We start from the raw sequence: 16355 nt of genomic DNA on the forward strand, positions 1-16355 counted from the left end.
AATTTTTACAAATTCACATTTGTGCAAATTCACATTTGTACAAATTTGCACTGGCAAAAATGTGCAACTCCCCGACAAAATGCGCAAATCCCGCTAAAATGTGCAAATCCCTCCAAAATGCACATTTTCATGCTTTAGTCTATGGGGGGAAAGTGCATTTTTGGCTGGTGTTTCTTATACCTTTAGTATTTTTCTGTGACTACATTTGCATAAAATTCTGGTAGGTAAAAAAAACACCCAGTCCTCAAGTGTCGGGAATCCATGAGACTCAGGAAAAGCCAGTCCACTGTGGAATCTGTGGGATGGATTAATAGAAATTCAAACTCATTTTATTCTGTTGCAGTTTTCTCCAACATCCCTACTCATGACCAACAACAGCAGATAACGTTAGTATAAAGAATTAAAAACACACACATAAAAAAATATTGTTGAAAATGCTGGGAAGATAAAACTGTCTTCAGCTGTCACTGAAAAGACCACAATGTAGGTACCAGGCAAACCTCTCTAGGGAGGGCATTTCATGATTGGGACACCACCACTGAAAAAGACTCTCCGTCTAGTAGTGGCCCACTGCACCTCACTTGGTGGTAGCAACTGGAGAAGGGCCACAGAAATGATCTCAGGGCACAATCCTATGTTTGTTAAGACAGAGGAAAGGCCTACAATTGCTGGCTGGGGCATGCTGGGAGTTGTAGGCCTTTTCTCTGTCTAAACATACATAGGATTGCGCCCTTAAAGTCCAGATGGATATATGGAAAGAAGTTCATTCAGATAAGTTGTCCCCATGCCATTTAGGGCTTTAAAGCTTAATATGAACACCCTGAATTTGGCGGGAAACAGACTAGAAGCTGGTGCTTATGGCAAGGCACTGGCATAATATGGTGTGAAAGAAGTTTAGTTTAGGACGTAACAGGAAATTTAGCACAGGAAGCAGGAGGGTGAAAAGTTAAGCAAAGGTCAAAAAGTCCATCAAGAAAGCAGGATATTACAAAGTTCAACAGGAGGTAAGCAAAAGAAAAAAGAGAGAGTTTATCACAGGATATAGTAACCTAGTTGGCAGGAATAAACAAGGGATTGGTCCGAGCAGGAAAGAGGAGAAAGTTCAGAAGATAAAATCCAGAGGCAGAGAAACAGAGAAGGAAAAAAAATGAGGCCAAAGAGCTGTTGGAAAGTAAGTTCCTGGAACAATAGCTCTGATTCAGAAGGCTGGACCAAGGACAGTAAGATAATGCTTGGATAAGGGAACCTGGACAAAACAGCAACACAGTCTAGTTAGGTTATCTCAGTGTGTCTGTCTCTGGTTGTTTTATTACCCTATTGCTCATATAGTATATGTATGCGTATCTTTTTAGATTTTAAAGACATTTTTACTATTGACATTTTCCTACAGTAAACTTTAAACATTATTCTTCAAAATTTTGTGGTTTCATTTTCTTTGGGTACCCACCTTACATCATCATCATCATCGTCATTATCATTATTATTATTATTATTATTATTAATTTATTTCCTTTATATCCCACCTTTTTTCCCCTTGCAAGGAACCCAAGGCGGCTTACATTATCCTCCTCCTCTCCATTTTATCCTCACAACAACAACCCTGTGAGGTAGGTTGGGCTGAGAGTCTGTGACTGGCCCAAAGTCACCTGGTGAGCTTCCATGGCCGAGGGGAGCCAGATTTATTTATTTATTTATTTATTTATTTCATTTCTATACCGCCCAATAGCCGATGCTCTCTGGGCGGTTCACAAAAATTAAAACCAAACAGCACACAATAAAACCATTTAAAATATATAGAACATTAAAACCACAATATAGCAATGCAAACACAATAAAACCTAGCAGCAGTGCAGGAGTTTAAAATACAGATTTAAAACAGCAAAGCTAAAAGTCTAGAAAGCTAAAATACTAAAATGCCTGGGAAAATAAAAAGGTCCTCACCTGGTGCTGAAAGGAATACAATGTAGGTGCCAGGCGAACCTCCCAGCTCCCAGTCCAACACTCTCACCATTACACCATGCTGGCTCTCCCAGTATCTAATAGTCAAACCCACACTACCTAAAATAGATACCTGAGACCTGAAATGTTTGAGTCTGGTTTGGGGGAGGCAGCCAGAGAATTAATTACTTCCACCTGTTGGCAGTGGAAAAGGCCACAGGAAGGAAAGAGCAAAAAGGAGTGGGACACACTATTTTGCTTGTTTTCCTTTCCATTCATGGAATAAGGCTTTGCCAGTCTGTGACATATAGTCATGTGTGCATTGATAAAACATGCAAATGATCTCATCAAGATTCTTTTTGCACAATGTTTCACTGGTGTGAAACACCACCTCAAAAAGAATCTTGATGCACTCATGGGTACGATGACATCAAGATGGCTTTTGGTAGTGTTTTAAATTATCAATGCACACATAAGTATATGGGCAATGTAGAGTGCAGTGGGGAGGAAGACACAGATGAATGGAAGGAGCTGGATCCTGGGGAAAACTGAATACACACATTGCTCTGTTTAAAGAAAAAATATGGAATTTTTAAAAAAGCTATAATGGAGTTTCTAATGCATCAATTCCATTTCAGAAACAAGACTAGATAATTTGGAGAGAAAGTTGGATGAGGAGGATTTTGGAAGAAACAACCATAATTAAAACATAAAAAGACTGCATGGAAAGCCCACCCAGCCTGGAAGTTCGTATTATCTATTTCAAATCTATCCCTCCAATATCTAACTTCTTTTGTTTCCCAGCATAAATGGTTCAAACATTTTACATCAGGTTTTCAACCTAGAGTCATCCAATGTGCAGCTGAAAACCTTGGCCTTCTGGGCTTTACCACAGTGTCATCATCTCTTGGACATCCCCAGTGACAGTCCTATCTTAACAAGGAAATCAAAGTGTGGCCAACCTGCCAAAACCAAGTTCCTTGCAGGAGGGCAAGGCTGACACGGAAGAGCTCCAAGATTATGTTGTCTCGAAGGAAGGCTTCCATTAGGGTGCTGGCAACTCCACCAAAGATGGCAGTCAGCAGCAGGGAATGGATGTGTTGATCCAGCATTGGTCGGTTGCTGACATGGAAGTAGAAGAGGAAGCCTGTTGAAATACATACCATGTTCAAAATTGCAGTCGTAAAAAAGATTATTTAGCTCACATCAGGATATATCATTTTTGCTCTTCTAAGGCATACATATCAAACTGTAAAGGAACATACCATGTTCCGTCACAGTGTCATTTATGAAAGAATGAACAATGCAGAATTGGCATCTCATTATTGTAGAGTTCCCCAATGGGAACTCATACCATTGGTTTTTAAGCCCCAATGTCGAGGGAAAAATTAGACAATGTGTTAAATCTAGGTATGAAAGCAATGAGAACATGTGAATTAGAAACAGTGATGGACCTCTCACAGGGTATTTGAAAAGAAGTACCTTTCTGGATCATAGTTTTACCAAATATGCTTAGGGGGGTTAGATGCCCCTGCCATGTTCCCTGGCCTTGATCCACACTCAAGCATGGAAGAGGGCATGGATAGGGTGGAGGTACCTCCCAAAGGGGCACTGTCACCCACTCCGAGTCCTTCCAGGCCAGAGGAAGTTTATAGTAATTTCCTCAGTTCCAGAGCAGCCCCTGTAGCTCCTGTGCCATAGCAGCAACTGCTCTAGAACCATGCAGTGGCTCTTTAGTGTCATGAAAGCTTCTCTGAGGGGGTGGAACCAACAGCACCTGCACTTTGCTGAAGCAGCAGTTTCCTTTCCATGAGTGAGAATGCTCCAGCCAGCTTTCTTACAGTGATCTGTCCAAGGTCCTGGCTACTTCTGCCCAGTCAAATCCAAACCCTATTGTACCTACCTGTCAGGGTCCCAAGCCCTCTCACTGAACGGTGAGGCAGCAGAAACTCGCTGAACAGTCCACAGTCCTTATTCAGTTTAAACACGTCGTCACACCTATAGTGTCTGTGAAGGCTAGGAGCTGTCCTCTAAACCTAATTAGGTAAACAAAGCAAGGCAGTTGCCTACGGCTGACACAGGTGAAGTGGGTTGGGAATGGGGAAGATGGTCTCTGAACCTGGGCCTCCTGTTCGATAAGCTTCTGGGAAGATTCGTCCCTGACTCCTGGAGAGTCTTGAGGAATTTCGTCCTCCGCTCTCTGTCTCGACTGGGCTTCATCTAGCATTGCCTCCAAATCTGACTCAGAACCTGAAATCAAACCAAGGCGCCTGGGTTCCATCCTCACACTACCTTAACCTCACCTTACTATGTTGGAATACCATACTGTGATGGGTGTTGTAGTCAACACATGTGGAGGGTACCAGGTTTGGGAAGGTGGATTCATGAGTCAGAATTTTCAGTGAAGTTAGACAGCCTCATGAAAACCAATTAAGATCCAGTATGCAATAAAGATCCAGTAGGCTAATATAGCACACTCCGGGAGAGAGCGCAGGACAGGAAGGCCTGGCGTGCTATGGTCCATGGGGTCACGAAGAGTCGGACACGACTGAACGACTGAACAACAACAACAACCTGACTTCAATGGCCCAAGGCTGCGAGACCACTCTTTGCGCATATGTCTAGAAAGACCAAAAGAGTGATGATGCAGTCATGGTATAAAGCAGGCTTAGGTTTTTAACAGGAATGTTTCAAAGCCCAGCACCATGTGGTTGCCAAATCAAAGATTTATTGCATGTATAGATCAACATAAATACAGCTAAAATTATGGTGTTGTGAGTTGATTTTAATGCTTTTCTCAATGTAATATATAAATATTTTAGCAATTGTTCTGTATTTTAATTGTATTTTAATGTATATCACAATGTACTTTACTGTACTGGATGCATTTTGTTGTTGTTCGGTCATTCACGACTCTTCGTGACCCCATGGACCATAGCACGCCAGGCCTTCCTGTCCTGCGCTCTCTCCCGGAGTGTGCTCAAGCCTTTTAAAGAGCTTGGAGATATATATTTTTAAATACGGTAAGTGGTATATAAATCTCATAAATAAATAAATAAAATCAAAAATTTAAATAGGAATTTAAAGGTTTGTAGCTTTAGAGTAGTGGTGCAGAACCTCTGAATCATGGGCCTAATCCAGTCTGCAGGGTACCCCAATCTGCTCCACATTGCCTTGTGGGGTTCCTCCAGGGGGTGGGGCTTAGGCTCCAAGCTCCATTCCTGGAGGAAACCCCTTGGAGCACATCCTTGCTGCTATGCTCCAATCTTGGTTGGGAGTCACCTGTGTGATGGGAGAGTCCCCTTGCCTCTCATCCCCACTGCTATCTCCGATCATGGAGGTAGCAGCAGGGGTGAAAGGCAGGAGGGGTTCGGACTCACCTGTGCATGGGGATGACTGGATGAGTCCCAAACCCAGCTACCAACAAATAAAAAGGGGAGGTTACATGGAGGATAAAGCTATCAATGGCTACTAGTCCTGATGGCTATATGCTACCTCCAGTATCAGAGGCAGTATGCCTCTGTTCACCAGTTGCTTGGGAACATGGGCAGGAGGGAGGATACAGTTGCACTCAAGTCCTGCTTGTGGGTTTCCTTGGGCAGCTGGTTGGCCACTGTGTGAAAAGAATGCTGGACTAGATGGACCCTTGTCCTGATCTAGCATGGCTCTTCTTATGTTCTTACATCAGGGGGAGGACCATGCCCCCAACATGACAACAGGGCCAGGGTCATACCCTCTGACATCATCTGGCATGTGGGGCAATCTGGCCCACCCACCCATCCCAAACAATTCTGCCCTGCTGCTTTAGAGGCAGTGACATTGAGGGAAATTCAGTGTGAGAGATGCCTGCAGGCTAAAATGTTGACCAAGCCTGTGTGGTATTGCAGTTAGAGTATAGGACTCAGACTGAGGAGATCTGGATTAAAATCCATGACGATGTCTGAAGCCCACCAGATAGGCAAGATGCCACAGGCCTGTTCACACCTTTGAGGGTGTGCAGTCTCAAGAGGCAGAGGGGGAGCGGCAGCATGCCCACTGTCCTGATCTCTTCTCTTCCTCCCACACACATTCAGTGAAAGTTCTGAGCACAGTCCCATGTCCACGCTCTTGGGGACCCTGCCCATGGGGCAGAAGGACCTTTACATGTCCATGCAGAGGGATCTGTTCAACCCGTGATCCCATTTGTCCTTCACATGTTGCAACCACACACTTTTGAAGGTGTGAACAGGTTTAACTCTCAGTCCTCATGGGTGAAATAGGTGAAATGGACTCAGCTCACATCAGCGAGGATGAAATGGACTCAGCTCATGTCTGCTGCCTGAGTGTTTTGGAGGAAGGGTGGGATGGAACATGGTCAATAAATAATGACTTCTAAATAACCTGGATTCTGGTAGGTCGCTTCAAGCTCTGAATGGAAAGACCCTTTGTTAAAGAGAGTAGGAAAGTGAGTGTGCTTTTGTGTGTGGTGAATAGCAGAAGACACAAGACTGGTCAGATGTCAATCTAAACCAAGGAAGTGCGGACCTGTTTCAGGGATGTGGGTATTCTGCACTCGGGTAAATCACAATTCTATGTTATTGATTAGCATCTTAAGGTAGGGAGCTGTTGGAATATCCTAGCTATAAACTGTTTTATTTGTATATCCTAAAAAATGAGGGGTTCTGGTCTGACATCTTCTGGGCAAGTTCATCATATAAGATTATCCCATGATCTTTGGCAAGTTCTTTACATTTATAAACCCCTTGTTGGATCCATATTCTAATTGCTGATTGTGGTTAAACTTAATACAGTGCAGGAGCATCTCCAGTGAAAAATGCCTGGGTTGGACCTAAAGACCCTCTACTATTTGTCCCATAAGTTTCTGGGGTGAGATGGAGTGAAATTATTCTGCAATATTTCTCTCCTCATCCTCCCTCACCCACACCATGAAACCTCAAAAGATTTTCTGGTGGAGACTGAGTGCAGATCACGGAGGAACGGTTACAGGAGAAACAGCCTTTCTCATGCCCTGATCAACTTGCCCTGTTTGAGACAAGGGGCGCCTGGAACTGAGGCTGCAGACTTCCATGGAAATTAATCAAGGAAGCAGCATTATTCTCACTGTGTCAGTCAGCGAACCTACGGCTCTGATCTCACTTGCCAGGTGAAAGCAGACAAGACTGACATTGCCTAGATAGGCGTTAATTGCTCTCTGGGGATAAGCAAGTCACAGGGATGAAAACTGATAGATGTAAGACAAGAGCAACCTCTGCTAGCCATTTATTGTAACACGACAGCAGGCTGCTGCCTTACATCACCAGAGGGATCCGTAGCAGCCAGCTTGCAGCTTGTCTGGGGAGTCTTTATGCTCCCTGCCATTAATTAGCACATGATGTAAGAAGAGCTGTTTGACTTAGGGATGTACAGATTTTGTTAAATCCATCCCATCAGTGTTTCGTGGATTGGCAGGTGTCTTTCATTCTGTCATCCACTCATTGACGGAATCGGATTCTTTTTATCAGAATTTCATTCTACTTGCGCTAATGCACATTTGCGCAAATGTGCTAATGAGCATTAGTTAATGTGAATTAGTGCTAATACAATGTAGCACACACACACACACACACACACACACACCAAGTGAAAAACCATTCTGTAAGTCCACGGAATCCGCATGACTCGGAAAACACCAGTCCAGGATAGAATCTCCAGGTCGGATTCATAGAAATCCAAACTCATTTGAATCCATGATTGCAGATTTCTCCAGCATCCCTAGCTTGACTTGTGTCAAATTATAATCTTCAGTTTTGCTGGTTACAGTCTGAGCACTACATTCACTCATGCGACTTGCTTGCCCAATATTTAGTAATGGTCATGCAAGAGAAAGTATAATTTGAAAGAGTTCAGGAAACAGTTGTTAAGGCTGGAGGCAGGCAATGGATTTTAGGAGAGTTGGTTTGAAAGAGGCTTCACTTCCCAAGGCGTACACACATGTTGCTTTTGCCCCATGGTCTGGCATTCCTAGTTAAATGGGTTTTGCAAGGTTTATAAAACAATACTCAAAATCTTTAAGCAGTGGTGAAAGTGGGAAGAATTTGTGACCATGACCAATGATACCATTTTCAAATTGTCTTCAATTCCCTGAAAAACCCCCAATGCCACACTGTCTTCCTCAGTTGTTGTTCAGTCATTAAGTTATGTCTTCGTGACCCCATGGACCATAGCACGCCAGGCCTTCCTGTCCTGCGCTCTCTCCCGGAGTGTGCTCAAGTTCATATTCATTGCATCCGTGATGCTATCTAGCCATCTCATCCTCTGCCGTCCCCTTCTCCTTTGCCTTCAATCTTTCCCACCATCAGGGTCTTTTCCAGTGACTTTTCTCTTTGCATAAGGTGGCTGAAATATTTGAGCTTCAGCTTCAATATCTGTCCTTCCAATGAGCAGTCAGGGTTGATTTCCTTTAGGATGGACTGATTTGACCTCCTTGCAGTCCAGGGGACTCGTAAGAGTCTTCTCCAGCACCACAGTTCGAAAGCGTCAATTCTTCAGCTCTTAGCCTTCCTTATAGTCCAGCTCTCACAGCCATACATTACTACTGGGAAAACCATAGCTCTGATTAGACGGACCTTTGTCGCTATATGAAAACATGAGGGTGTCCTGTACTGAGTCAGACAAATGATCTTTTTTTTTTTTTTCTGGATGCTCTTCAAGAGTATCCCCTCACTGAGCACAGTGCAATAGTCTAAACATGATGCAGCCAAGGCATGGATAACTGTTGCCAAGTCAGACAAACTCAGGAAGGGTTGCAGCTGGTGCATCAAGTGTATGTATGTATGTATGTATTGACTGATTGATTGATTTATAGTATTTATATATATACTGCTCCACATCTAGAGCAGATTTCAGAGTGGTGAACACAAAAGATAAAACAGTAAAAGAATAAAAATATTAAAACACCACAGTAAAATTATACTTTTTAAAAAACACAATGCCAATAGAAACTGTGACTGGTCAATAAGGAATGCCTCCTGGAACAGTGCTGTTTTCAGGAGGTGCTGGAAACAATGCAGTGCTGGTGCCTGCCTGACTTCCAGGGGCAGGGAATTCCAAAGAAATGGGGACACCACACTGAAGGCTCTTCTCCTGGTAGACTCCAATTGGGCCATAGGTCCATGTGGAGCTACCAGGAGCGAGCCCACTGATGACCCCAGTGACCGGGCAGGTTGGTAAGGGAAACTTATTTGTGGAAACCTATTCCTTGCCATCTGAAGATCCAGGGACAGGATACGGTAAAGGAACATGCCCAGGCTATGAACCTGATCTTTTAGGAGGACCACAACTCCTTCCAGTCTCCCCCCACAATAACATTAAGCAATGATATTGTCAGAGATCTGCAGTATCCAAAAAGTGCCAGTTTAATCCCCAGCATTTCCAGATAGGGTTAGGAAGCTGCCTTCTACTGAGTCAGACTGTTGGCCCATCTAGCCCAGTATTGTCAACACTGACTGGCAGTGGCTCTCGAGGGTTTCAGGCAGGATTTTCTCCTTGCCCTACCTGGAGAAGCCAGGGATTGAACCTGGGACCTTCTGCATGCAAAGCAGGTGCCCTACATCTCTGTCTGACACGGTATAAAGCCACTGCCAGTCAGTGCAGACAATATTGACAATACTGAGAAGGAGGAGATTTCTGACCTTTGTGGTAAGTAGCTTCCTATATCTACCTGTTATCTTTCCAAGGGTGCTTCCAGATGAGGCTTGTATTGATAAATTGCCCTGTCTCATCCATGGAGTTTTATGGGAGGTCCAGACAATGATGTCATCCATTTGTAATCCTCCCCTGTTGTCCCGCTGTTTCTTCCATCTTTCCTTACCACAGAGAATCCATTAAGGAGGAAAAGATGGAACCACTGCACAATGTCTTTGGATGGGGAGTGCTTGCATGGATCCATCTCTCTGGAAGCATCCCAAGTCTCTATATGAGTACATACCTTCAACGAAAAGTGCGACAGCAAGCATGAGGCGATCCAGTCCTACAGGCACTTTGGCTGGGGAATAGGTGAGTATGTCCATCGCTCCTGAGATGCCAAAGAACAGGTACATGGTCGAATGTTGCCAGTTCATCAGCTTCACCCAACCATGTTGTTCTCCACTGTAGACATGCAAGTGAGGGCCATCTGGAACAAACTGCTCAGCAAGGATCCCTAAGCAACAGAGACAAAAGATGAGCAGATCTGCCCAAAGGCAAATTCTCCTGAAGGGAGCGAAAAGTCACAATGCCATTTGAGAACTGGGGAGCGTTGAAGAGTGCAGCAAGCTCCATTTTGAGTTCTCCATGCTTGTTGCCGTTGAAAGCAAGCACAAACTCTCCTATCGTTTATATCCATGGCAGGAGACGTTCCACATCTCTGTGTGTCACACTGCCTTAAAAGCAGTGTTGCAATGTTCTGTTTAGTTATTTTACTTTATTAAAATGTCTGCACCTTATCATTCAATTGAAAAAAATCCATAAGGTAGCTAACAATTGCTAACATCTAGTCCAAAACATGTATTTAAAAAAAGCACAGCAGAAATAGGAAAAAAATGGAAAAGAAATTGAAAAGCACAGCAGAAAAGCAGTGCTGGCTGGGGCACGCTGGGAGTGGTAGGACTTTTTTCTGTCTAAACATGCATAGGATTGCATCTTAGGATTTCTTTAACTTGTGATAGCCTTAGTTAAAAGGCATAATGCCAGAGCTAATAGAAATGGCAACAACCCCAGATGTAGGGATGCAGGAGAAATTAATCTAGTCTTCATTTTAATGTAGACTTACCTAATTTTGCACTTTTGAACCGATACGCAAACTGAAATTCAGTTATTCTTTGAAATTCACACTTCTCAGAATTTTGCAGTGGAGTTCTCCAATCAAAAAAATGTGTACAAAAATGTCTATATTAGGGGAAATGCACCAAACATAATTCTATTAGTAAAATAATGCTAAATATGCATGTGGTGTATGTGGTGCCAGTGTGGTGTAGTGGCAAGAGTGTTGGACTGGGAGCTGGGAGATCCGGGTTCTAGTCCCCACTTGGCCATGGAAGCTCACTGGGTGACTTTGGGCCAGTCACACACTCTCAGCCCAACCTACCTCACAGGGTTGTTGTTGTGAGGATAAAATGGAGAGGAGGAGGATAATGTAAGCCGCCTTGGGTTCCTTGCAAGAGGAAAAAAAGGTGGGATGTAAATGCAATAATAAATAAATAAATAAAGAAAATTGCTTGCCCCAAAATGGGTCTGTTAGGCAAAATTGCATCCAAAAATGCATGTGTTAGGAGAAATGTGCACCAAAAATGCACATAGGTTTTTCATTTTACAAATTCTCAGCATTTTGGGATGAGCCAAATGTAGGGTTGGAAAAATAAGTAACTGAGAGAAACTGAAAGTAACAAATTCATCCATCTCTACCCAGATGCTTGGTAAATCATCATATTTTGAGCCTCACCTATTATTGAAAAGGCAACTTTGACCGACCCTTCAATAATCTCCAGATTCTCAACACTATGGTGCACCTGACCATTTTTGTTGAACTTCCTGCAGTGGTATTTCAGCGGGTATTTCACGGACCACCAGAGGCCAAAGAGTATGAAGAAACTTCCTGGAAGAGCATGGCCTTTAAAATTTGCCATTCTGGCCAACTCACAAAACCTGAGTGGGGTAAACAGAAGCTAGTTTAAGTAGATTACATAAAAAGAATGCAAATAATAACTGTGACCTGTTAAACCTGGTGGCAGCAGGAACTTACTGGGGAAATAATGGGTTCCCCCCTGCTTTTCCTGGTGATGTGACTTGAAGGAAACATTATTTTACTATAGTCTTTGTCTACAGCGGCCTTTCCCAACTTGGTGCTTTCCAGAAGTTTTGGACTACAACTCCTCTCATCATCAGCCAGCACAGGCAATTGACAGGGATGATGGAAGTTCTTGCTCAAAACATCTGGAGGGCACCAGGTTGGAGAAGGCTAATCTGCAGTAAATCTCTTGCCTGGATCTTTTGGGACTTGATCATTCTACAGTTTCTCTCTGCCCAGTTTGGTAAGCCTTCCTTTGCTGTGTTGACTCTTTAGGGCTGAATATTTAGGAGACCCCATGGGAAGTCAAGGCCAGCTTAGCATTAGAAGTATTTACAACATAGCTGGCATCAGAAGTGGATGGTATCAGGCATTTGGTGGGGCTGTGGAAAGCCCCACTGCTGATCTGTGCTGCCAACTTCTTGCAGGAACACACACATGGGTTGTGTACTCCTGTGCACATTCACAGCAGGAATCTTTGGGGGCGATCTACAGATGTCAGTTCTACAAATTTATACCATGTCACACTATTTGTCCATCTAGCCCACTATTATCTACCCTCACTTGTTGCAGATCTCCAGGGTTTTAGGTGGAAGTCTTTCCCATCAGCTGCTACCTGATGCTTTAATCAGAGATGCTAGAGGTTGAACCTGGAACCTTTTGTATGCAAAGTATGTGCTCTATTACCACTCAGCTATGGTCCCTGCTTTGGGTTTATCCAACATGGCTCTTATGGTTTTACCAGTGATGTAGTGGTAAAGTTTAAAGCAGAGGCACTCATCGTGACAGTAACGTAGGTAGCTGTGTTGATCCACATCTCTCTCTGTCTGTCTGTCTCTGTCTCTGTGTGTGTGTGTTGAAGATTTCTCAGAAGTTTCTTAACCCAGCACCAGGGAGAAGCATTTTATCTCAGAGTCAACAAACCAATTCTAGCAGTTTTTATTTCTACCAGAAGCAGGTAAATTAAGACTCATTAGCCTTTGTAAAGCTAATGAGTCTTAATTGCGCATTTAAGATGGAGTCACCCTCAAAATCTTTGCATTACAATAGGGGTAGTCACAACTATATATTGTGGCTGGGAAAATACTTCCTCCCCCCGCCCCACTACTGTGAGGATTGCAGTGAAGCTCAGAAGGAATAGGGGAGTCTGAGAGGGTTCGCAGATGATATCATTGTCCCTCCTAATGAAAAGGAATTGGCATTTTGACCCTCTGAGCCCTGGCTCCACTACAACACTGGTTTTTATGTTAACCCTATCTGCCATGATTTGCTGATTCCATCCTCATCCCCCCTCCCCCCATTTATGTGAGAGTGTTTTTCAAACTTCACAGGATTCTTTCTGCCTCAGCTGCCTTGGGTTTCTTAAGGAGGAAAAAAGATGGGATATAAATGTAATAAACAAACAAACAAATAAATGTCATCTCCACAGGAAAGTCTGAACAACAGCCACAGAGCCACTGCATGTTGCACAGGATTCTGGGAAATGTTATAGGGCACCTACTCTGTTTGCATGAGGTGCTTGGCTGTCACCATCAGCCTTCAGAAGCAGACAGTGCATTCCACAAAAGAGGAAGGACTTCTTCCACAGTGCCTAATTAAACTATGGAACTCACTTCCACAAGATGTAGTGATGGCCACCAGTGTGGATGGCTTTAAAAGGGGATTGGACAAATTCACAGAGGATAAAGCTATCATTGGCTACTAGTCCTGATGGCTACATGGTACCTTCAGTATCAGAGGCAGCATGCCTATGTACACCAGTTGCTGGGGAACATGGGCGGAAGGCCCTGCTTGTGAGTTGCCCCCAGGCAGCTGGTTGGCCACTGTGTGAGCAGAATGCTGGACTAGATGGATCCTTGTCTGATCCAGCAGGGCTCTTCTTATGTTCTTATCATCTCATCTAGTAAACCCTGGGAAGTTTCTGAATAACCCTGGAGTTATCCAGAACACACTTCGAAATCAATTTGCCATATCACAAAAGTAATCAAGCAGTTTGTATTCATGGCTACATTATCATATTCAAATTTTAGCATCAGTAGATGAATTTATGACATCTCCTCCTCTGTCTACACACACGAGAAAAGAACCACAAATTCTTTACCTGTGAACAATATAAGAGTAAAATTTTCACGAGTGTTCCTTTTTTAAAGTACCCTGTTCACTTTCAATTGTGTAGGAAAATTTCAGGAAATGGTAAAATAGGGCAGGACTCAATAATTTGCAATTAACCATACGCTTCCCCGAAGTACTAGGGCATGCGTTTCATTGAGACAGTATTTGGCTTCTGAAATAGCCAAGTATATCTGTCATGGTGAAGGGAGAAGAGTGATTCAGCTGAATGCTAGAGAGAGCAGAATAGCCATGAACTTCATTCTTACCAGGGGCTATCCTTTCTGGAGTCAGTTAACACAGCTTAGTCCATGAGCAACTGAATTACTTTAGCTAGTGTACTAGGCTAAGGCTGCAACTTGGGAGTCTGTTCCATTTAACTAAGTAGGACTTGTTTCTGAGTAGGCATCTATAGTGTTGCACTGTAAAATGCATGAACTTTGGTCCTAGTAGGAGCTAGGCAATAAAGAAATGAATGAATTGGTCCGTAGTTGTTGCTGTGTTTGGAGAACCACATTGTTTTGTTACATTCTGGGCTTATGTTGCTACATTTCATCCCTGCTTTGTACAGTTGGTTTGCTTTGTAAGCAACGCTCCATTTGCATTTCCCATTGATTTAGATAGGAAAATGTATTTGTAAAAAACTGAATTGGGTGGAATTTGCAAGGATGGTATTGGTAGCTTCTTTTGATGGACAAAGCCAAATTTTGGACAAATAGGTCTTGGGGTGGGGGTAGGGTTGCACTAGGCAGGCACTTGAAGCTGGAGAGTTTCTGCTGTCACAAGACCTGCTTTGTTTGTTTTCTGGTTTGTTTGTTTGAGCTAAGTACAGGCAATATCAGGCATCATTCCATCGACAAATAAACCTGTCAATTACATGCTAGCTTTCTCTCAGACACCCTTCCTCAGCCCCACTTCCTGACATCTTCCTTATATGTAAAAGGCTCCAGAGCAGGCTGGAAATTATTACAAAGTTCAGCATAGGCAAGGCAAGGCAAAAAAAAGTGCCTCTAAAAAATGCAATGAAGCAACAAAGCTTTGCTTCTCAAGTTCCAGCCACTTCATCTCTTTATTTACCTCCTGCTTTGTTTTAAACCAGTTCTGAAGCACCCTGATTTGTTTCTGATCCAAAGCAGATCTGCAGTAATTGCGGTGTCATGATTTAGCTCAGCATTCCTCTTCACACAGTAGCTAGCTAGATGCTTCAGGGAAGTAGAGCATGGAGGCCACTGCCCTCTCCTGCTGGTGTTCCCCAGTGAACAATAATAATAATAATAATAATAATAATAATAATAATAATAATAATAATAATAATAATAATAATAGAGGATGTGTGCTGTCAGTCTGCCTGTCAGTGTCATAACACCAAAATGGTGAAACCTAGACACCTGGAACTTGGCAGGCACGCTAAGGGGACCCTACAGGTGTGCATCTCAGAGTTATTTGGGCTTTAAAATGCATTAAATAATCATAATGAATTTAAATGTGCCTGTGTGTTTGAAGCCTGTACCACCACCTTCAGTCACTACGGGACAGACTTCCCTAACAACATAGCTTTGCAGTCAATACAGCCTGAAGCCAGGGGGAGAACAGAATGAGGGGTAGAGTTATATTGCTGCCCTTTCTCAGGGGAATGGGGCAGATAGAACCTCCCTCAGAAGGCTATCGGGGTGCACTATGGCAGGGCCTGTGCCTAGGGGTGCCAGTAGGTGTGTCTTCACTCAGGGCCTTTCTAGATGAGGTTTTTATCGTGTTTTCACCATTCCTCACTCATGGTTGTTGATGGGTGCTTTAGATGTTGTTTTCACCATCGTCTTGCTTCTTTGTTTTAAAAGCATGAATATGTGCTTCGACCTTCACCCATCATTGCAAGTTTTAGTATTCTAGGAAAGGGTTTTCACTTGTTCATGGAGATGATGGATGATTATGCAGCCAAGTGCTCCATAGCCACAGTCCTCATGCACAGGCTTGGAGGCTCCCTGTATGTCCTGAGATTAGTTACCAAAGTTAACTAAGTTAATGACAGTCATTAAAATGTTCCCAGAAAATTGGTTCCTCGTTTATATCTAGTAAGGTGAAGGATCTGTTGCTCTTTCCCAACATTCCCCAACCTGGTGCCCTCCAGATGTGTTGGCCATGCTGGCTGGGAATGGTGGGACTTGCAGTCCGACACATCTGGGAGGCACCAGGTTGGAGAAGGCTGGTCTTTGCCTTAGCCCTATTTATGGGTAGTAGGAACACACTGGTAAACTTGGGATAATGTTATATTAGGGACTTTGTACGTACTTGGGTACAATTATTTTAGATTTCCATTCATGGCTGTAAATGGCACTGATGGCATCTATTAGAGATGAAATAGATTTGCTTCCCAGAACTAATCTCTGAGAACTTTGATGTCAAACATTTTCCAGCTATTCTCTGAACACTCAAGTATTTGCCAAACATCCCAGGATGGTTTGATATCTGTATTTGACAACCTAGTCTATTTGATTTCTGTGTTTGATAT

The 16355-nt window shown here is 43.3% G+C and overlaps 1 protein-coding gene across 3 annotated transcripts in view; it reads right to left on the bottom strand.

The window, feature by feature from the left end:
- LOC146340505 (transmembrane protein 45B-like) overlaps positions 1-16355 on the bottom strand; it is a 36816-nt gene that overhangs the window by 3758 nt on the left and 16703 nt on the right. For all 3 annotated transcript variants that reach the window (XM_084807268.1, XM_084807269.1, XM_084807270.1), the window contains 3 exons: positions 11396-11598; positions 9905-10117; positions 2901-3085 (listed from right to left, as the gene is read on the bottom strand). In XM_084807268.1, the coding sequence (XP_084663394.1) occupies positions 2901-3085; positions 9905-10117; positions 11396-11579 (582 nt within the window). In that variant the 5' untranslated portion in view covers positions 11580-11598. The remainder of the gene's footprint in view (positions 1-2900; positions 3086-9904; positions 10118-11395; positions 11599-16355) is intronic.

The sequence above is a fragment of the Heloderma suspectum genome, chromosome 6 (assembly GCF_057233095.1).
Source record: "Heloderma suspectum isolate Gila_16-S chromosome 6, 16-S_ref, whole genome shotgun sequence".
Taxonomy (NCBI): domain Eukaryota; kingdom Metazoa; phylum Chordata; class Lepidosauria; order Squamata; family Helodermatidae; genus Heloderma; species Heloderma suspectum.